Below are 23597 nucleotides of genomic sequence, written 5' to 3' on the forward strand. Positions count from 1 at the left end.
ATTCTAAGTATACAGTACAGTTACATTCATTATTGGGATCTTGTACCTTTACATGACATGTTTGGGTTCTCATTTTTTCCCCTTCTTTAAACCCACACATACCCCTTCCAAAATAATCTTTCAAAAGTGAATGAGTTCTTTTCCTCACATTCCTCCCCTCGCCACTAAAAAGACAGTCTTTAATGAGAACAGATTAAAGTTAAAGCTCCTTAAAATAGCATTCCAGAACTTTAGAAACCTGGTCTCAAATACCACCTCCACACACACAATATCCTCTCTTAATATTTCTCCTAAGTTTAGTTCAGTCACATGAAGTCCCTCACTAGGTCTTTGCAACATAGTCTCCTCAGATACTTTCTTCTTTATATATCAAGTGTATCATTCATCTTTCAAGGCTAAAACAATCAAAACAGAACTTCTATAAACTCCATCACTTGGCATCCATGAGAGCACACACTACATTCCCTCCTGTTACTACTGAGGTATTTATCATAAATAATTGCCCTAAGGTAGAAAAACTGCCTAAAGGATAGTGACAGACCCTACAGAGCACTGACCTATTATTATTTGTCAGTCTTTCCAGACAACCAGGAAATAATCAAGTGTTTTACCTGATAAGTGAACCAAACTTGCAAAGGGCCAGCGGCTCACACTAGCTCACATGGCATGAAAGGCTCTCATATAGTCAGATAATTCAATGGAAAAAACTCTGAAATTCATGTCTCCTTGAAACCAAGTTACCCTTATTCACAGATTGACAAGGTCTTTCACAAAGAAAACCTCAAAACTCCAACAAAAAGAATTGATAAATTCAGCAAAATGGCAGGATGCAAATTACATTTAAAAATCAATAGCATCCTATACACCAACAATGAACCAAATGAGAAAGAAATCAGAAAAACAATCCTATTCAGGGTAGCTTCAAAAAAAAAATTAAATAACTAAGAATTAACCTAACCAAGGAAATGAAAGACCTCTGTAACAGAAGCTATTTTTCCTCTGGAAAAAAATTGAAGAGTACATCAGAATATGGCCAGGCAAAACTAGTATTGTCAAAATGGTGATATTAACAAAAATGATATATAGCTTAAATGAAATTCCAAGCAATGTACCAATAGCATTCATCACAGAACTAAAAAAAAAAAGGCAACCCTAAAATTTATATGAGACTATCAGAGACCCAGAGCAGCCAAAGCAATCCTAAGCAACAAGAGCAAATCAGAAAACATTACAATCCTGTATTTCAAGTTGTATTGTAAAGCAAGAGTAATTTTTTAAAAACATGGTACTTGCACAAAAAATAGGTATATTTGCCAATGGAATAGAATTGAAAGTGCAAAAATAACCCCATGCATTTTCAGCCATCTAAATTTTTTTTTGATGTTTGCTTTTTGGTTTTTGGTTTTTGTTTTGTAATGGAATAGAATTGAAAGTGCAAAAATAACCCCATGCATTTTCAGCCATCTAAATTTTTTTTTGATGTTTGCTTTTTGGTTTTTGGTTTTTGTTTTGTTTTTGAGACAGGGTCTCACTATGTAGTTGAGACTGACCTAGAACTCACTATATAGCCCAGGCTGGTCTCGAACTCACAGCGATCCTCCTGCCTCAGCCTCCCAAATGCTGGGATTACAGGCAAGTGCCACCACACCCAGCCAGCCATCTAAATACTGAAAAAGGGGCCCAAAACATACCCTGGAAAAAAGACATACTTTTTATACATGGTACAGAGGAAAATGGTTTTACCTATGCAGAAGAATGACCTGAGATCCATACTTTTCACCTTACATATACAGAAGAATGACCTGAGATCCATACCTTTCACCTGCACCAAAATCAAATCAAACTAGATCAAAGACTTGGATTTAAAAGAAAAACACTTAACCTGCTGGAAAATAAAACAGGAAAAACTCTTAAGATGTATGCATAGCAAGAACTTCCTGCACAAGGGCTGGGGATTTAGCTCAGTGGTTCTGCCACCTGCCTCGCAAAGCACAAGGTCAGGAGTACCAAAAAAAAGAAAGAAAGAAAGAACTTTCTGAACAAAACCTGGCTTACACAAGAAATAATACCAAGAATCAACACATAATATTATATCAAATTTAAATTCTCCTGCACAACCAAGGAACAGCCAACAGAGTGTAGAACACAACCTACAAAAGGGGGGGTGGATTTTATTAGCTCCTAATATCTAGACTATATCAATAACAAAAAATAGACATCCCCCAAAGTAAAGCACCCAATTAAAAATGGACAATTTAAATTAATTTTAATTAATGCACTTTCTGGTGTGAAAAACTATAATGGTACCTAAGATCCTAATGATATAATTGACAATGTGAAATAGGAAGAAAAGGGCTAAAGGTGTGGCGAAAGTGGGAGGGGTAGGGGAAAGGTAATAATGGAAGAGAAAAATAATCATGAGAAAGTGAAAAAACGGAAATAAAGTGTTTGTAAATGGGGAGGGGATGAGGGAGTGAAGGGAGGGCAGGGACAAGGGGAAAAAATGAGAACCAAGACCTGTCATATAAAGGTACAAGATCCCAATGATAAATGTAACTGTACTGTACACCTAAGATGTACTAATAAACTCAATGAGAGAAAAAAAATAATAATTAATTAATTAATTAATGCACTTGTCAAAAAAAAGTTGTTTAGAAAGTTCTTGCCACTTTCTAAAGCCGCCTGGAAGCCCTTTCTATGTATTTTTAGTTGCTCTGTTGTGGTTGTTTTGATGTCATGAATTAATTAAATGTTTACCTTTCATTGTCAGCTTGACTTTGGGGAAGAGCCAGAGTTTTAAGGTGCCAGATCTAGGGAATAAAGTGGACGAGGACACACCGTAAAGTTTTTACTGGCTTGGTTTTCCACTGAATAATTCTCAGTGCCAACATTCACCATAATTCCATAGCACCCCCTGAATTCTCACAAAAGACTTACAGGGCTGCTTTAGAAAATGGCAAGAATGATGGGATAGTGTCTTCAAAGAGAGGGAGAACATTCTAAAAGGAATTAATGGCAATGTGTCTTTTATTGGAATGAATTTGGTCTCAGTCTAACACCATTTATCACCAGCAGAAAAAAGAAAAGAAAAACAGAGGATTTTGGGGTGTCGCTCACTGGTAGAACCCTTGCCCAGCATGCACGAGGACCTGGGTTAAATCCCTAGTACAGAAAGGAAGAAAGAAAAGAAGAAAAAAACTGAAATACAATCCAACACAGGTACTTATATATGAAATTCTACATAAAGCATTAGCAAATTATAAATTAACCTTTGTTTCTGTTTTTAAAAATAATACGCGAGTTTATGTCAAAAACACAAAGGTGGTTTAATATTAGTTAACCTATGAACATCGTTTTATCACTCATAGACAAAGAAAAAAGTCTATATTTACTAGATATCCTAAATTGTTTATTAAATATGATAGTTTACTACAATAATTTTAACACAATTCAATACTCATTCATAATAACTCAATACATTGTGCATGAAAATTAATCTTAAAGTGCCCAAGTAGATTGTTGGTTTTGATAACGTATACCATGGCTGTTCTGTAAAGAATGTAAAGTATTCGTATATTTTTTTATATATAGGATGTTACAAATTATGTCTTGAAAACTAACTGGGAATAAACTACATTGCCAAGTGGTGCCACTGCCTGCCTTGCAAGCACAAGGTTCCAAGTTCAATTCCCAGTACCAAAAAATTTTTTTTTTAATTTGAGTAGATGGAAGTAGGACCTCAATTTCAATTGAAGTAAGAACATTTTTTAATAACTGAACACTTTTAAATAGTTTAATAACAGCCTAACATATTGTGGGATGTTGTTTATCATTTGAGCTGCAAGTGGAACATAATATAGTGTATGCATATACTTTACATTTGGTAATAGGTTGAGCTAAACAGTGTTTCTCATGCATTTGGGAAATACACTGAATTGTACAGATCATGACAGCACATGATCAGACCCACAGAAAATGTTTGAGAGTGTTTTAATAAAGATTATTTTATGTAATGCTAGCTAGAAATTAATGATGACTTTAACTTTCAATTTATTACAAATTCAAATCAATTCATTTAGATGGAGAGAGAAATGCTCTTAAACAGCCATGTCTGAATTACTAAGTTCCTCCACATCCACATTTCTAACAAACCTGTGTTTTAGTGGTATAAAACATGGGCCTTATGCACTCAACATGTGATCCGTAAAAACTTTGCTTTCTTACACCATTTGCCTCCTCCTGGAGAAAAACATTTTCACACTCTTAAAAACTATGAAAGCCCATCAAAAGCAGTGACATGATTTTTGTTCCAAGGAATTACCTCCAAATATTCCAAAGGAAACAGCCTTGCAAACAGCACAAATATTTTCTTCTGCAAACAGTGACCTCCATGCAAAAGGAGCCATAACCCAGCCTCACCACATTCATGCAACCCTAAGCAATGGGCAACAAAGACCAGGATTTTAAATGAAAGTCTGGACTTGCTTCAGATTCACTCCAGAAAACAAAAAAGTGTGTGCACATGAAACCAAAGAAAAATTTATTAAACTGCTACTTTTTTAAAGGAATTCAGAGCTAACATTATTTGTGTCAAACACTGTGCTAAGCACTTTGCACACATTCTCTCATTTCATCCTCATAACAAGCCTGTAGGTAGTAATAACATTATTATATTCCATTTTATAGATAAGTAAACTGATATCTAAGAGAAATTAAGCAACTTCACCAAAATATGATACTCAGAGCTGGAATTCAGACAAGGCCATTATTACCTATTACTAATTATGCTCCTGTGTTGTTTTGTGAAAATTATATATACAGTTATAACAACGTTTGGAACTAACCTTTTAAATAGTGTACTCCCAAATTTCATGTTCACTTGGAACACGTAAATGTGATACTGTTTGGGCGATAGAATTTTTACAGATGTTATCAAGCTACAGAAAGGTCATACTGTACACCAATGATTGGTATCCTCATAAGAGAAATGTGGACATAGAGTCACAGGAGGAAGAGCAGCCATGTGAAAACAGATAGAGGATGAAGGGGTGCATTTAGAAGTCAAGAAACACCAAAGATTTCCAGCAACTACCAGAAAGCAGGAGAGACTCGTGACAGATGAACAGAGTCTCCACCAGTTCCCATAGAAGAAACTAAGTCTCCCAACACATTATTTCAAACTTCTTATCTCCATAACTGTGGAAGAATAAACTTATTCCAAGTTTCAAAAAAAAAAACCAGAGACTTTCGTGCAAATTTCAGATTTTCAACTTTCTAACAAAATTTTAGTTGCTTGACTTCTGTAAGACCCACCTTTCTCAATCTTCAAACATGAACATTAATAGTCTATCTTTAAGGCACTTTTGAGTGTTAAATGAGGTAATAGATGTAAAATATTAAAAGATAGCCAATACTTATGGTTTCATAATGATACCCATTTAAACTATATCAGAATTATAAAAAATATTCTTTTCAAGGGACACTAGCTTAACTGGAAGGAACTTTGCTTTTTTTTTTTTTTTTTACAAGCAGGTAAAGAGTTGATGTTGAGGCCGGGGATTTAGCTCAGCGGTTTGGTGGCGTGCCTTGCAAGCGAAAGGACCTGAGTTTAATCCCTGGTACAAAAAAAAATCTACCACTAGGCATAGAATAGTCAAGATTACAGAAACCCAATGGAAGAACAAAATTCTAAATGTAGTTAAAGAAAAGAAACAAATCATATACAAAGGAAAGCCCATCAGATTCACAGCAGATTTCTCAAAACAATCCTCAAGGCAAGAAGAGCTTGGAGTGATATATTTCAAGCCGTAAAGAAAAATACCTCCAACCCAGATTGATGTACCCTGCAAAATTATCTTTAAAAATTGATGGAAAAATAAAATACACCTAAGAAACTTCATGGATACAAAGCCAGCCCTCCAAAAAATTTTAACCAGTATCCTTGGAAAAAATGATGATCACAACCCCAGGAAGCCTTGCAGAAAGAATCCATCATGCACAACAAAAAATTAAATTCAAGGTGGGAGAATCCAACAAAAAGAAAATGATATGACAAGGATAACTCAATACATATCAGTTATAACCATTAATGTTAATGGCATCAATTCAGCAATGACAAGAAACAGACTGGCAGAATGGTCAAGAAGCAAGATCCAGCAATATGCTCTATGCAAGAAACACACTTGATTCAAAAAGAAACTCATACACTGAAAGTTAAAGGTTGGAAAACAACGTTGCATTGGATAGGAATATGAAAAAAAGGAGGAGGAACTATCCTATTTGTATATCAAATGGATTTCAAACCAAAACTGATTAAAAGGGACAGAGAAACACACCACATCCGTATAAAGGGAACAGTTCAAGAGGAAGAGATGACAATCATAAATATATAAGTAGTAAATATCAGTGCACTCAACTATATTAAACAAATACTAAAGAAAATGAAAAATCAAATAAGCACTAATATAATAGTAATTTGGGACCTAATTACCCACACTGTCACAAATACATAGATCAATTTGACAAAAAATAAACAACAACAAAACACTAGAACTCAATCAAACTCTTGACAAATGAACTTAATAGATGTTTACACAGTGTTCCCTCAAAAAAAATCAGAATACACATTCTTTTTGGCTGTACATGGGTCATTCACCGGAATAGACCACATATTTGCTCATAGAGCATGTTTAACTGCAAAGGAATAGAAGTTATCCTGTGTATATTATCAGACCATAGTGCAATGAAATTGGAGTTCAATAGTAAAGGAAACCACAAGAATTTCATGAAAACATGGAAATTGAACAACTCACTTCTGAATAATCAATGGGTGACAGAGAAAATTAAAGAGAAAATCAATTTCTACAATTAAATGACAATGTCAATACAATATATTAGAATCTATGGGAAACAAGGAAAGTGGTCCTATGAGGGAAATTCATAGCAATGAATGCTCATACTAGGAAAACAGCAAGCTCAATAAACAACCTGATGCTGAACCTCAAACTTCTAGAAAAACAAGAGCAGAACAAACCCATAGCTCATACAAGGGAGGAAATTATAAAGATCAGAGCAGAAATCAATGCAATGGAGAATAAGAGAATTATACAAAAAAATCAGTGAAGCAAAGAGCTGGTTCTTTGAAAGAATAAACAAAATTAACAAAACTTTAGCCAACTTTATCAGAAAAAAAGAAAGAAAAGACCCAAATAAAACAATTAGGAATTAAAAGGATGAAATGACAATGGACCCAGCAGAAATCTAGAGGATCATCAATACTTACTTTGAGAATCTACATGCCAGTAAGAAGGAAACTGCAGAAAAACTGGACAGATTTGTAGATACATATGAATTGCCAAGTTGAACAAAGAAGACCTAAAAATTCTAAACAGCCCAATATCAATGAAATTGAAAAAGTAATTAAAAAGTATACTCAAGTGATAGAAATAAGTCACACATGTATTATTATTCAGTAAATACTGAATACTTTCTCTGATGTGAAAAACTATAATTGTACACATAAGATCCTAATGGTATAATTGACAATGTGAAATATGAAGAAAAGGGCTAAAGGTGTAGGGGAAGTGGGAAGGGTAGGGGAAAGGAAATAAGGGGAAAGAAAAAATATGAGAAAATGAAAAAATGGAAAAGAAGTTTTTGTAAATAGGGAAGAGAAGAGAGAGTGAAGTGAGGGCAGGAGGAAGGGGAAAAAATGAGAACCAAGACCTGTCATGTAAAGGTACAAGATCCCAATGACTGTCACTGTACTATATACCTAAAAAGTACCAATAAACTCAATGAGAAAAAAATAACAATAATAATTTTTTAAAGGTAATAGCTAACAAAAGCCCAGGAAATGATGGCTTCAATTCTGAATCCTATAAGACTGTTGTTTAAACTCTTCAATGAAATTGAAATGGAAGCAGTACTCCCAACTTCATTCCTGGAAGAAAGGATCGCCTTGATCCCAAAAGCAAACAAAGATCCAACCAAAAAAGAGAATCATAAGCCAAACTCACTAATGAACATATAGATGCAAAAATCCTTAATAAGATACTGGCAAACAGAATTCAGAAGATCATCGAGATCACACACCCTGATAAAGTTGAATTCATTGCAGGGATACAGTGATGGTTCAACAAACACAAATCAATAAATGTAATACACTATATTAATAGAGCCAAGGACAAAAAACATATGATCATCTCAATAGATGCAGAAAAAGAGTTCAACAAGGGGGTGAAGGGAGGGCAGAGGTAAGGGGAAAAAAATGAGAATCAAGACTTGCCATGTAAAGGTACATGATCCCAACAATGAATGTAACTGTACTGTATCCCTAAATGTACCAATAAACTCAATTAAAAAAAAAAAAGAAAAAGAGTTCAACAAAATCCAATGTGCTACCTCAACCTGATAAAAGACATCTATGAAAAATCAACAGGGCCAGAGGATTTGGCTCAGTTGTTCGCCAAGATCAATCCCCCCAGTACCAAAAAGAGCCAATATCATACTAAATGATCAAAAACTGAAATCCTTCACACTAAAATGAGGAACAAGACAAGGATGTCCACGCTCACCACTCCTGTTCAATATAGTTTTGGAAACAATAGCCACAGCAATTAGACAAGAGAAAGAAATAAAGGAATAAAGATAGGAAATTAAGAAGTCAATTGTCATTATTTGAAGGTAAGATGATACTCTATATATAAGACCCCAAGAACTCCACCAAAAGACTTCTAGACTTAATAACTAAATTCAGTAGAGTAGCTGGATACAAGGTAAATACACAAAAATTAATAGCTTTCTTATACACAAACAACAGGATCACTGAAAATTAAACTGAAGAAACAACTCCCTTCACAATAGCATCCAAAAAAATTAAAAACCTAGGAATCAACCTAATAAAAGAAATCAAAGACTTCTACTTGAAAACTATGGCACTCTAAAAAAAAGAGACTGAAGAAGACATTAGAGAATGAAAAGACATCCCTTGCTCTTGTGCAGGAAGAACCAATAGAGTGAAAATGACCATAATTCCAAAACTGCTATACAGATTCAATGCAGTCCCAATTGAAATTCCAGCAGCATACTTTACAGAACATGAGAAAACAATGCAAAACTTCATTTGGAACCAGAAGAGACCTAGAAGAGCAAAAGCAACTCTAGGCAACAAATACAAAGTAGGGGGTTTCATAATCCCCAGCTTGAAACTATACTACAAAACTACTATGATAAAAACAGCATAATACTGACAAAAAAAAAAAACAGGCACAAGCATCAGTGGAACAGGTTAGAAGATGCATAAAGAAATCCAGATGCACTCAGCCCCTTCATCTTTGACAAAGGAGCCAAACACCCTCACTGGAGGAAAAGTAGCCTTTTTAGTAAATGGTGCTGAAAAAATTGGGTTTCAACTTGCCAAACAAAACTAAACCTATATCTCTCACCATGTACTAAACTAATATCAAAATGAATTAAAGATCTAAATATTAAAATGGAAATACTAAACTGGCTGGAACAGAAGTTAGCTAGAACTTTTGAAGACAAGGTGTAGGAAAATATTTTGTGAACAAAATCTCAGTTGCATGTGAACTAGCACAAAGAATCAACAAGTGGGATCTCTTCTTATTAAAAAGCTTCTGCATAGAAAGAGAAACCATCAACAGTGTAAAGAGGCCTGCTGCTGCCATCTCCAGTGCCAAGAGGGCCTGCTTGGCCATGCCCTCCCCTGCCAGCACCACCGCCATGTCCAATGCCAGGAGGGCCTGCTCAGCCACGACCTCCCCTGCAGGTGCCACTGCCACCTCCAGTGCCAGGAGGGCCTGCTCGGCTGCAAACTCCCCTGCTGGTGCTGCTGCTGCTGCCATCTCCAGCACCAGGAGGGCCTGCTCAGCTATAACCTCCCCTGCCAGCGCCACCACCATCTCCAATGCCAGGAGGGCCTGCTCAGCCATGCCCTCCCCTGCTGGTGCCACTGCCACCATCTCCAGCACCAGGAGGGCCTGCTTGGATACAACATCCCCTACAGGCCCCTCTGCCATCATATCCAGTGCCAGGAGGGCCTGCTCGGCCACGACATCCCCTACAGGCCCCGCTGCTGCCATCTCCAGTACCAGGAGGACCTGCTCAGCTGTGACCTCCCCTGCTGGCACCATTGCTGCCATCTTCAGTGCCAGGAAGGTAGCCACGTGGGCACCCCTGACTCCCCCAAGCTCCTCCACACACACACACACACACTTTCAGACCTCCTTATTGTCATAGTCTTTAGACCTACTCTGTAGAGGCAGAGGTAGTCATAAAGGGTATTTTCCTGTGCTCCCAACTTTGAACATCTATAAAGAAAGTGCAGGAAAAACCTGTAGTAGAACTGAGGGGAGTTCAACCCTTCAGGAGGTCAGGAAACTCAGTCTGGGCCTTGCAGCCCGAGGTAAGTCTGCATCGTGGGGTTCTGCCACCAGCTAACTGAGATCAGGGGACTTGGTTCTGCACATGGCAGTGCATGTTGCATATTATGACAGCAGTGATATAGTCTGAAAGAGGCCCTTCAAACTCATATTTTTCTTTCTTTTTTTCATTCCACTCTGCAAATTCTTATTTTCCTGTCCTTTCTCCAACTCAGTCTCTTGCTCCACCATATTATCCCTCATCTTCCTTTTTGTTTCTGCACCTGTCCTAACTCAGATTTTCTTTTTTATCATTTTTTTCTCTTTTCTTTATGTTCTTTTCTTATGTCATTCTACCTCACTCAAGGGTTATTATACTTCTATTCTGTTTATCCTTTTCAAATCTAACAGTTTCCTGATGATTGTGTGGTCATTCTATGTCTTCGAGCTTCACATGAAACCTTCTCTAATTCTTTTACTTATCTATTCCTGTCATCCTAACTCTGTTTTAAGCCCCCATCCTAAATGGTAAATATCCTTATTGAAAAGTTTATTCACTGTAAACATATTTTGTATAGCTTCTTGATTTTAATTTAATTCACATGGTTTGAAGGTGATAGAATGATGACTACCACAAGTGGTCAATTTGCAAGTTGTTTTTGATCATATTATGGTGCTGATTGTATCAACTAGGATAAAGGATTGTGATTGATTCAATGAGCTGTTTTCTTCGGTATTATGAAAATGAGAATGTCTATGAGTCATTAGAGACCCAAGGGCTGAAGCCCAACTACATCAGGAAGATTTGATAACCTAAAGGTTTAACTAAGGACAACCTAACAACAATAGTAAAAATGAGAAAATGCTTAAGCAAGATACAGGGACAGACTTCCAGTTCACCAATGACAAACAGTGGGGCAAATGAGGATGAAAAGCCTGACAGTGAACCAGCAGGACACCCTGAATCAAAGCATAGGAAGTAACAAAACAGATCAATCAGGCTCTAGAGAAATTCAAACAGAAGTAATTTCCCAGATAATCATAAAAATATGAGCAAAATGAGAGTTATAATTCCAGACTCTAGAACAGAAACTGAGAGGAAAATAGATGAGCTCAGAACCACAATAGAAGCCATGAAGGCCCAGCATAAGAAAGAATTGGACAAAATTAATGCCCAATGTAAGAAAGAAATGGAATCCATAGGGTAGATTCGAGCAGATATCCAGAAAATTAAAAACTCTATTAAAAGTGTTCACAATAGAATAAAAGAGTCCAAAGATAGAATCTCAGATATAGAAGGTAAAATTGCAGTCAGTGACATGAAACAAGAGGTCTCTTAAAATCGGTAGGGGATCATGAGAAATTGATCCAACACCTCTTAGATGATGCAAAGAAGAATAACATAAGACTGATAGGAATCCAAGAAATAGCAGGAGAAAATGCAAATGACTTTAAAAAGATGTTCAAATAATTAATGACAGAAAAATTCTGAAACAGAGGGGAAGAATTTGACATTCAGATAAGTGAATGTGACCCCAACTAGCCACAATCAAAAAAATCTACACCTAGACATATAATAATCAAGATCCCAGAAACCCAACAGAAAAACAAAATACTACAAGCAGTAAAAGAAAAGAAACAAATCACATGCAAAGGAAAGCCCATCAGAATCACAGTAGACTTTTCAACACAAACCCTCAGGTCAAGGAGAGCCTGGAGTGAGGTATTTCAAGTACTAAAAGAAAACAACCTCCAACCTTGACTGATGTATCCTGCAAAATTTTCTTTCAAAGTGGATGGGGAAATAAGATACTTCCATGACAAAGAACACCTGAGAAATTTCATGACTACCAAACCAGCACTACAAGGAATTCTAAACAATATCCTAGAAAAAGACAATGAAGGTAACAACAAAATGAGGCCCAACAGAGCAAATTAAATAGGCAAGGTAAGAAACTAAAAGAAGGCAAAAAAAACCATGACAATAATGTTAGTATATATCAGTTATAACCATTAATATCAATGGCCTCAACTCACCAATCAAGAGATATACACTGGCAGAATGGATTAAGAAGAAAATCCAATAATATGTTGTATACAAGACACACCTCGCACAAAACGAAGCCCATAGACTGAAAGTGAAAGGACAGAAAACTTCTTCATGCAACTGGAGCCCAGAAAAAAGCAGGGGTAGCAATCTTATTCACAGACAAAGTAAATTTCAAATCTAAAGTGATTGAAAGAGACAAAGAAGGCCACTACATCCTTTTGAAGGGAACAATTCAAGAAGAAGAGATAACAAATAATTCATTTTCAATCTATTGAGTATGTTAGAAAGTACATATTCTCCTTTTCTCTTTTCCTTTTTTTTTTCTTTTTCTTTCCATGGTGCTGGGGATTAAACTCAGCACATTGTTCTGGCTAGGCAGGTGCAGCACTACTGAGCTAAATCCCAGGCTTTACATTTCATATTTTTAAAATTTATCAACACATTAATTTTTGTCTTTATATGTTGGTATACTAAATTAATGAGTTATTTTGGTTCTCACTTTCTTTGCTTTTTTAATTGAGAATTTATGAAATCTATATATATGAGTAGTATAAACAGTATTAAGGTCCTGCTGGGCGTGGTGGCGCACGCCTGTAATCCCAGCACTCCAGAGGCTGAAGCAGGAGGATTGCTGTGAGTTCGAGACCAGCCTGAGCTACATAGTGAGTTTCAGGTCAGTCTCAACTACATAGTAAGACCCTGTCTCAAAAAACCAAAAAAAAAAAAAAGTATTAAGTTCCATCCGTCATTCTCCTCTCTCATCTTTGCCTTCTGCAAACTTCCTTTTCTGTCACTACAGTTTGTTTGGCTGGAAATGTGTTAAGACAAATTTTGTTATGCTATCAACATATCTTTGTACCTATTTTGTACTGATAACATATTAATATTTAAGTAAATTGTATTATAACTATACTTAAATAAGTGGATAACAAATCATTAATATCATTCAGTATCTGGTACATATTACAAATTCTCCAACTGCCTCAAAGCTGATATTTGTTTTTTCTCAAGTCACACAAGTCACAAACATTCCACACATCATTGCACTGTTTTATTATACCAAAGTATATATTGTATTGTAGAAAATATACATTGTGTATGTGTGGGGGGTATGTTTTTACACATATGTGCACACTATTAAATGAGAAACATGGTCATGAATGTGGTAGGATTTTGCACATTTGACATATCAATAGTTTCTCTGGCAACCTTATGATTTCTCTAAATTAGGTGCTTCATTTAATTCATAGTCATTTGTTTGGGAAGGATATTATTGGTGTTAAATTCTATCATTATGCTTATTAAAATATAATAAAAATAAGTATGGATTATAATGAAAAAGAAAGAAAAATCAGATCTTAAAAATGTCAACTCTTAGTTGTTTTTGGATTTCAAATATAAGTATATTTCTTTTCTGTGGGAAATTTTGTTAGAAAATGTAAGTGATACAATCAACAAGCATATGATATTTATCAAATTAATAAAACCAAGGAGTTTATAAATCACAAAATTTTGAAGACAGTTTTTCAACTATAACATGTAACTTTGTTTTATTTGTAAAGACAATATTTCAAAAATATTATACAAGAAGAAAATGAGAAAGAACATATAATGTTTGAAGATCATATCAAACTAATAATGTATTTGGATTACCAGTCTGTGTTGCATAAATTTTTGTTTGTTTCATATTCTTTTTTGCTATCATATATATGTACATTTGAAATTTTTATTTAGTATCTTCATTTCTTGTTGTCATGTATGTTTGAAATCTTTAATTAAAAGAAAAAGCAACAGTGTAAAGAGACAGCACACAATGCAAAAAAAAATTTACTGGATGTTCCTCAGACAAAGGTCTACTACCTAGAATATATAAAGAACTCAAAAAATCAAATTGAAAAATCCAGTCCCAAAATGGGCATCTAAAATGAACAGACATTTCTCAAAGAAGTAGAAATAGCAAATAAACATATGAAAAAATGTTCAACATCACTGGTTATTCATAAGATGAAAATGCAAACAATGCTGAGATTTCACTTCACCCCAGAAAGAATGGCTACTATCATGAAATCAACCAATAACAAATGCTGGTGGGGCTGTGGAGGAAAAGTAACCCTTCTCCATTGTTGGTGGGAGTGTAGACTGGTGCAACCACTGTGGAAATCAGTATAGAGATACCTCAAACAACCAAGACTGGCGGTCCCATTTGACCCAGCTATGACCCTGCTAGGCATCTTCCCCAAAGAAAAGAATAATACCACAGTGATATATGTGCACCCACGTTCATAGTGGCACAGTATGTAGCAGCTGAAACATGGAAACAGCCCATTTGCCCATCAACTGGAGACTGGATAAAGAAAATGTGCTTTTTCTATAAAATGGAGTACTACTCAGCCATAAAGAATGAGAAATTAGAGGCATTTATAGCTAATCAGATATACAATGAGACAATACTCAAGTGAAATAAATAGGACACATGTGTAAATACCAAGTAGTTTTTCTCATGTGGGAAACTGAAAGTATAAATAAGACATATTTAGGACTGGGGATTTAGCTAAGTGGTGCTGCCACCTGCCTAACAAGCACAAGGACCTGAGTTCAATCCCAGGGACCATAAATAAATAAGGTGTATTTAATAGTCTGTGGTTAGAAACCCCAGGCTGGGGATTTAGCTCAGTGGTTCTGGAGCCTAACTCGCAAGTGCAAGGACCCCGGTTTGATCCCCAGTACCAAAACAAACAAAAAAGTATTACCACTCTGTGGGTTGTCTCCTCACTCTCTTGGTAGTTTGTTTCTCTTACTGTGCAAAAGCTTTTTTAGCAAGATGAGATCCCAGTTGTTGATTCTTTGTAGTATTTCCTGTGCAGTCTGGGTTTTGTTCATGAAGTCCTTGCCTATTCCTATGTCCTCAGGAATTCTATCTATTCTCTCTTCCAACAGATTTAGTGTTTCTTTTTTAATATTTATATCTTTGATCCATTTTGATTTTAGGTTACTGCATGGTGAAAGATATGGGTCTAATTTCAATCTTAGACATGGTAAATAAATATATGAAAAGAAGTTCAACTTCACTAATCATTCAAGAGATGCAAATGATGAGATTCCATCTCACTCCTGAAAGAATGGCTGCTATCAAAAATCAACCAATAAACAAATGCTGGAGGGGCTGTGGGGGAAAAGGAACCCTTCTGCACTACTGGTAGGAGTGTAGACTATTGCAAACACTGTGGAAATCAGTGTGGAGATTTCTCAAAAAACTAAAACTAGAGTTTCCATTTGACCTAGCTATACCTCTTCTTGGTATCTTCCCAAAAGAATTAAAAGTATCATACCACAGTGATATATGCTCACCCATGTTTATAGAAGCACAGTTTGTAATAGCTCAATCTTGGAAACAGCTCAATTGTCCATCAACTGATGAGTAGATAAAGAATATATGGTTTTTCTATACAACAGGGTACTAATATGCCATAAAGAAGGATGAGCTTCAGGCATTTACAGCTAAATGGGTGGACCCCAAGACCATATTCGTAAGTGAAATAAATCGGACACACTTGTTTAAATACCACATTGTTTCTCTGATACGAGAAACTGAATTTGGAAATAAGGACTGAGATGTATAATGGATGTTGAGAAATGGAAAGAAAGTGTACAAATGGGAAGGGGAACAAGGAAGGAGGGAAAGAGAAAGCAAGGAAGGGACAAGAAAAAAGGGAAAATGGAAAAAAACATTTGAAAGAAACAAAGAAACTATTGCAAAATGTAGTTTTATGGTAGTTCCTTCACTGGAAAAGAAAAAAGGAAATATTCATGGGGCATATACTATATATCAGATATTGACTTACACTGTTAACTATTATAATTCTATTTCATGAACATTATGATACCCACTTTACAGAATAGGAAAGTGAGATTCAGAGACGTGAAGTTTCTTGTACCATTCAAGATGGAATTGATATCATATGCTCTAACAATTCCATTAGAGGGACATATACAAAGAAAATAAAATCATGATATGAAAAAACACATGCACTCTTCCTTTTCTTGCAAAACTATTTACAACATTCAGGCTACAGGATATGGAATGAACCCAAAGGCCTATCAATGAATGGATAAATGAACAAAATGTTATCTATTCATATTTCATACATAGGCATAAAGTTCTGTCATTTTTTAAAGCATGGATGAGCCTGAAAGACATCATATTAAGTGAAATAACTCAAGAACAGAAAAAAAAAATGTGATCACACTCATACCTGGAATCTTTAAAAAAAGAAAAAAAAGGTGATCTAAAGAAGCCAACAGTGGAATAATGAATACAACACACTTAGGACTGTGGAGAAAGTGTGGATAGGGAGGGTCCAGACAAATAGGCACAATGTTCTAAGAAGAATTTTTGATATCCTATGACAGATTAGGGTGAATATAATTCTTGACAGTGCATTGTACATCTCAAAATAGGCCTTCTTTCCTCAGCTGCTTGCATTTCCAAAGCTGTCAGCAAAGGACATTCATTATCCTTTTCCAAATAAGGGTCTCCAGGGCACCTAGTTATTTCACTCAATTGATCCCACTGTGCATGTCTACATAGAACATATGTAACCTTTGTCATTGTGAGTAAAGTACAATAGGGGTTGGACGGGGGAGTTCATATGGTTCTGCCTTTTGAGGTCATCATCTTCATTGCTCCTAGATTAGGAAAATCCAAGGTTACATTGCTTCTCATAGTCTGTTTAGCTTTCTACCTGAGGACTGCTTCATAAGGACATGATGTCCAAAAACTGTAATTCAGTTCCAGCATGAATGAGTTGAAAAGCAGAGATGTTGAATTCTCACTAAAATAAACTAAGACCAGTAGAAGACGCCTTTCTAACAAGAGAAGCTCTGGAAGTTTTTGGATTTCTGTGAAATGCAAATCAGGATATTGAAAGCAGACAATGTAGAAAATGAAATTAATTTTATACTATTTTATAACCATTTGGATAATCAAGTGAGGAAATACGTGCCCTGCCTACAGCTTCACTGACTTTACTTCTCTGTGGTTATGACACTTGCAACGGATGCAGATGGGAATACTCAACTGCTCCCTGAAGACTCCGGGTTGGTAACCTCCAGAATGTGGCTGTCTAGGGCACTGTGTAACTTTGGTAATACTAAGGATCACCAGCCCTTCACATTTGCTAAGTAGACACTCTACCACTGAGCTACATTCCTCAGCTCAACTTTGTTTTTCTGTTCTACAGATTGTACCAGGGCCTTGAGCTGATAGGCAAATACTCTACCCCTGAGCTATGTTCTTACCTCCCGTGTAACTTTTCTTCATCCCTAATCCCAACTGTGGACCGCCACCCACTAGGGATTATGATGATAATATAGTGTGTTGCAACCAATGTTTGAAAAAATTTTAAATACAATAAAATAAAACCAAAAATAACATTGCATATATGGTAAGAAAAATTCCACAAAACTTTTATTTAAGTTAAACATACATGTTCACTAAAAATATATAAAATGTAGAATTAATTATGGTCAAAAATATTGCAACTGTTGCCTTATAAATGTCATAAAAACAATGCCTGGGAAAAGTTTTTTAAAAATCAATGAGGAATTTGCTCAATAATGTGGTTTTTTAATCACATGAGCTGACAAATAGACATTTGAAATGCCCATGAGGTCTCAAATATGAAGCCTCCCAAGATACCTACATGATAGTTTTATGCACTTTCTCCATAAAACTCACATGCACACATATATACAAAATATTTTACATGCGATTTAGTGCAGTAACAGACATAGCAAATATAAACTAGAAATTAATGAAACCCTGCTTGTGATTTCCTACTTTAACTATTCTTAAGTTTCCTAAGAATTTGCTGGAATGTAATAGAATCTTAGCCTTACCAGAAGGTGAAACTAGATGTAAAGGTTCTGAATGCATTTGCATAAGTAAACTCGTATCATTCTAACCTAATTTGTATTTACCCTCTATGTATGCACTTAGAATGTTTCAAAGGACAGAATAATAGCATGTTCCTAATGAACAGATCTTGAATTGCAAAGAACACAGACAGAGAAGACTATAGGTCCATTGGGAAGATGTGAGGAGCTGGCACATTTTTGGCATCATGAAAACTAAGGCACTTGAACCAGAAGAAAAATGAGAGATTGTTATAATTTCAAAGGAAAACAAAAAGGCAAGCAATATTAAGAAAAACAGCAATTCTGAGAAGAGTTAAATGACAAAAAATAGGCCAATGCATAGAGTCTTGGGGAAGTAAGGAAAGTGAGTGCTGGGAGAAAGAAATTAGTAAGGCTTCTGCAGGAGGCAGCACCTAGAGTCATTTCTTTATTAACTGACTACATAAACTTATTGAACTTCATCGTGGTAGGCATTCAGTTCACGTCGAAACTGTGGAGAGGACCAAGCAGGGGAATAATGGCAAGAACTTTCCTATATGGGACAAATGAGCATTTGACACCTTTAAAATAAGTCAATAGTCTGGATCATCCATCACAGAAAAAATTCATAGTCCACTTCATTTTGTTCTCCTGTTCATTTTGCTTCACCTGTTCACTTCAGAGTACTTCTTTTCTTTTCTTTTTTTCCTCCATTTGATTACTCTCCTCTCTCTTTCACTTTGAGACTCAAAAGCTTTCCAACAATGGAAAATAAAACCATGCTGACTGAGTTCATACTTCTAGGTCTAACAGACATTCCTGAGCTCCAGGCAGCAATTTTCACTTTTTTTTTCCCTCACCTACATACTCAGCATCACTGGAAATATGACCATCCTCATCCTCACCGTGCTGGACTCCCACCTTCAAACTCCCATGTATTTCTTTCTACGGAATTTTTCCTTCTTGGAAATTTCCTTCACAAACATCTTTATTCCTAGGCTTCTCATCAGCATTATAACAGGGAACAAGAGTATCAGCTTTACTGGCTGCTTCACTCAGTATTTCTTTGCCATATTCCTTGGAGCAACAGAGTTTTACCTCCTGGCTGCCATGTCCTATGATCGCTATGTGGCCATCTGCAAACCTCTGCATTACATAAACATCATGAGCATCAGAGTCTGCACACAGCTAGTTCTCTGCTCTTGGCTGGCTGGGCTAATGACTATTATACCACCAATCACTCTGATGAGCCAGCAGGACTTTTGTGCATCCAACAGGTTGGATCATTACTTCTGTGACTTTGAGCCTCTTCGAGAACTCTCTTGTTCAGACACGAGCCTCCTAAAGAAGGTTGTCCTTCTTGTGGCATCTGTGACCCTGCTAGTCACATTAATACTGGTGATTTTCTCCTATACATTCATCATCAGAACTATTCTGAAACTACCCTCAGCCCAGCAAAGGACAAAAGCCTTTTCCACCTGTTCTTCCCATATAATTGTCATCTCCCTCTCTTACGGAAGCTGCTTTTTTCTTTACGTTAAGCCTTCAGCAAAAGGAGGGGATGCATTCAACAAGGGAGTAGCTCTACTCATCACTTCAGTTGCACCTTTACTGAACCCCTTCATTTACACCCTAAGAAACCAACAGGTAAAGCAAGCCCTCAAGGATATAGTCAAAAAGCTTGTGAGTGTTTAAAGAATTTAAGAATTAAAGACCTAATGGACAAATTCTTCCTATGCACCAAACTCTCTGACAGTTAATGGGTACTCAACAAAGAATTTAAGTCCAGTTCAGTGAAATCTGAAGATAAATTTCAGACTGTTACGGGTTATATAAAGAGATGAATATGATTTTCTGGATGAAAAAGTTATTCAACTGAGCCACTCAACCTGAATTACACAGCCAATAAATGTTTTCAGAATGGGTATTATTTGTACCAGGTTTTGACAAGTAGGGATAAGACAAGAAAGCAAAAATAGATAAAAATAAATTTGGTCAGAAAGAATATTGTGGATGGAAACATAAAATTTTAATTCAAGAAAATTAAATGGGTATTGTTGTCATTTCAGTCAAAACAAAATGAGTCAGAACAAAGTTGTGGGAATTAAAATTGTAATTTTTAATTAATTTAAATTGTCATCTAAAATAAATGAATGCCCATAGTATGAAGGCATCTGAGTTTGGGCTCAGATCTATGGATTTAGCAGTCCTTATGTGAAGATGAAAATTGATGGTATAGGAATAAAGGAGGTCATGGATAAAAACACCTACAGAATAGTCTCAAATGTTAAACTGTAAGGATCCTCCCAATATTTGAGGAGCAAAAGAAGCACAATGTGAAATTAGAAAATTGATAGAGCTGTGAAATTCATAGGAACAGAATGTCTTAAGAAACAGGTCATTGGCAATGTGCAATATTGCAGAGAGACATTAATGTGAAGGATGAAAATGAGAATTAACAAAGTTTCCCTGCTGATCTTAGCCATTTTCAGCAAATGTGGAAGTTGTGGTAAGATAAGAAGAAATCTGGCTGTAGTGGGTTACTGGAGAGTAAAAGCTAAAATGTTAGAGTGTGGTAATGTGGAATTTCAGAAGTAAAGGTATGAAAAGAACGATCTCCAAGTTATGTTCCTTCATGCTATCTTTGCTTTCTCACAACAAGTATCACCACAATAATGGCTACATATTTAAAGTCGATATTCACCTGTAGTCTGGAAGGTCTAGGAATGCAGTACATTCTGATCACACTGCATCTGTAATGCTAAGCAATCGTGACTGTTAGATAAATGAATGTTAGGTGGGTGGATAGATGAAAAAATGAATGAAGGAGCCTAGAACAGATTATTTTTTTAAGTAAAGAGCTCTGACCATCTGAGGGTTTGAAATTGATAAATTAGCAAGGCATACTTTATTTGGATTGTTTTGATATGATGAAAAACAGAAGCTTGGAGAGGTAAATAGTTGTGCAGGGTCATGCAGCTAAGTGCCTGAATGAGAATCAGAAACCAAATCCAGTGCCAGAGCCCACTTGCTTAACCACTGAGCCACATAGCTATTCTAACTGTTTTTAGCATAAGCCGTCCTCACATTTCTAAGCATTTGAAGTAACCTTTGGCTTGAACCTATCCCCTGCTTCTCAAGCTCTCAACAAGCTTAGTTTGAAGGCTTACAATATGAATTTCTTTAGGAATTGAAATCATGCAAAAAAGCCAGATTACTTCATTGGATGGTTCTTGACTTTTCTCAAGATGCTTTTTCTTTTTCCACATTCTAACTTTTCTGAGCAATGTGGAATATTATTTATTTTTTCTCTCTCAGAGGAAACATCAAGACCCTAAAGATCAGCATGTAGGAAACAGCATTTTGCTGCCATCCTTGACTCCAAAAAGTTTCCAATGAGGATTCAGTCATGAGCTGAATGGGGGCAGAGGTGGGGGCTCTGACCACTGGCTAAGTTGCAGATCTGTGGCTGTGGTTCCCAGGGTTGAGGGAGGAATAATTTTCCTACTGCATATAACAGCACCAGGATGCAAATGTTCAATTACTGAAGGACTAAATGGATGACTGAATAATGTCTTTATTACCTAAGGTCTGAGTAATTTTTCATGAGATTTTTCCATCATCTACCTGTGTTTTTAAATGACCAAATTATTTCTCTTCTAAACGTTTTGAACCATATTTGTAGAGATGTCTACAAATAAATCCTCTGACAATGTTGCCTTGTTTAATATATTTTAAGAACTGTCTTATGCTTTTTCTCAGGGGAATTCATAGGAATTCATATTAGCTAAAGATGAATACATCACTGACGTGAGAATTCTGTCTTGGACTACACCCTCTCCTTGCTCCAACCTGTTTAAAAGTCAGTGGGGGCCCCAGGCCCCTCCAAGTGCAGAAGCCATGTGCCAGACTACAACATAACAAGTTCATATGTCACTGCAGTCAGACAGGGCTTGCTGAAACTGGCAGTTTCCTGATACGAAGGGATGGGTGCTGGGGCAGTAGCAGAGCACACAAAACTTTTCCAAGGACCCATATTGCTTTTCATCCTGCTTTTTCTGTTTTAATTAGTGCTCTGTAAAAGTAGTTTAGCACAGAGAGTTGGCGATTTGTGCCACGAACCACAAATTGCCCACAGCCCTGTGAGGAACCCCTAAAATATTCATTTGCTTGCCAAGCAAGACTTGTCCATGTCACTCTTTGGACTGTGTTCCCCCTCTTGGAACATGAGATTTTCTTTCCAAGTGTCACCCAAGTTATAAACTGGATTTGCTAAGAAAATTTTGCAGAACCAATTATTCCCAAGAATCCATAGTAAGAAAAGAATAAGGAAGATATCTCTCACCATTTGATCTTTTGAAAATATAAATAAAATCATGTCACCCTCTTTCTTAAAACTTCTGATGTCTTCTCATTACTGAAATTTCAAACTCCTCAATATACTCTACAAGGTGCAGCATGACCTAGGGATGTTCTGGTTCTTCCAACCCCTGCTCAAACATTATGATACCAGGTCCAAAGGATGTAGTTGTTGGAACTACTGGTCCTCCTCCCTTAAGAGAACTCGACTGATTTATGCATGCTAAAGTAGTCATCTCGCTGACTACTTTAATCACCACAAGAATTATAAACACTCTAGATCATCTCTCTCATTACCCAAAGTGGTATTTCATCTTCAAAATCCTCAGCAGCCTAAATTTCTTCTCTGTATAGTCTCTTCACTTCTATTTTCCCTAACTGAAACTTTCCATCCCTTGAGAATGTCCTTGTCCTGTTGTTTCCTTAAGCAGTCTCTCTCAACACTTCAAATTTCTCTGGCCCTGAAATTAGGGTAAATGCCCTTATCACTCCTCCTAGCCTTTTCCAGATCATTGGCCTCCTTTCTCTTTGAAAACCACATTTCCTTTCTGAGAGGATGAAGTAGGAGGATCACAAGTTCAAGCCTGTACTGGGAAAGTAACAACTTGTCTTTTTAAAAAAAATTAAAAGGGAACTGGGGATTCAGCTCAGTGCAGAGGTCCTGGATTCTTTTCCCACTACTAAAAAAAAAAAAATGTAATGTCATTGGGTCATATCACTGCTTGTTCAAGTACTCTAATTTCTTCTTAGGTCACTGAAAAATGTAGCTCCTGGGTTACTGTCTTTCACTGTCCCACTTACTCCTGTTATCTTTCTTAGTGACTTGAATACCTACATAGATGATGTAAATATTCTGGCCTCTTATTTCTCAAAATCCTCACTTCCAGAGGTTTTGTCAGTCATACTCCAGA

At 36.3% G+C, this 23597-nt stretch overlaps 1 protein-coding gene across 1 annotated transcript; it reads left to right on the forward strand.

Annotated features, from left to right (window-relative positions):
• Positions 1-19091: 19091 nt before the first annotated feature.
• On the forward strand, positions 19092-20022 carry LOC104876615 (olfactory receptor 2AP1-like). Its single transcript, XM_010644800.1, is given in 2 exon segments — positions 19092-19181; positions 19183-20022. Coding segments are annotated over 2 exon segments (930 nt in total).
• The last annotated feature ends 3575 nt before the right edge of the window (positions 20023-23597 follow it).

Source organism: Fukomys damarensis, unplaced genomic scaffold (assembly GCF_012274545.1).
Source record: "Fukomys damarensis isolate Sample0158 unplaced genomic scaffold, DMR_v1.0_HiC HiC_scaffold_15, whole genome shotgun sequence".
NCBI classification, from domain to species: Eukaryota; Metazoa; Chordata; class Mammalia; order Rodentia; family Bathyergidae; genus Fukomys; species Fukomys damarensis.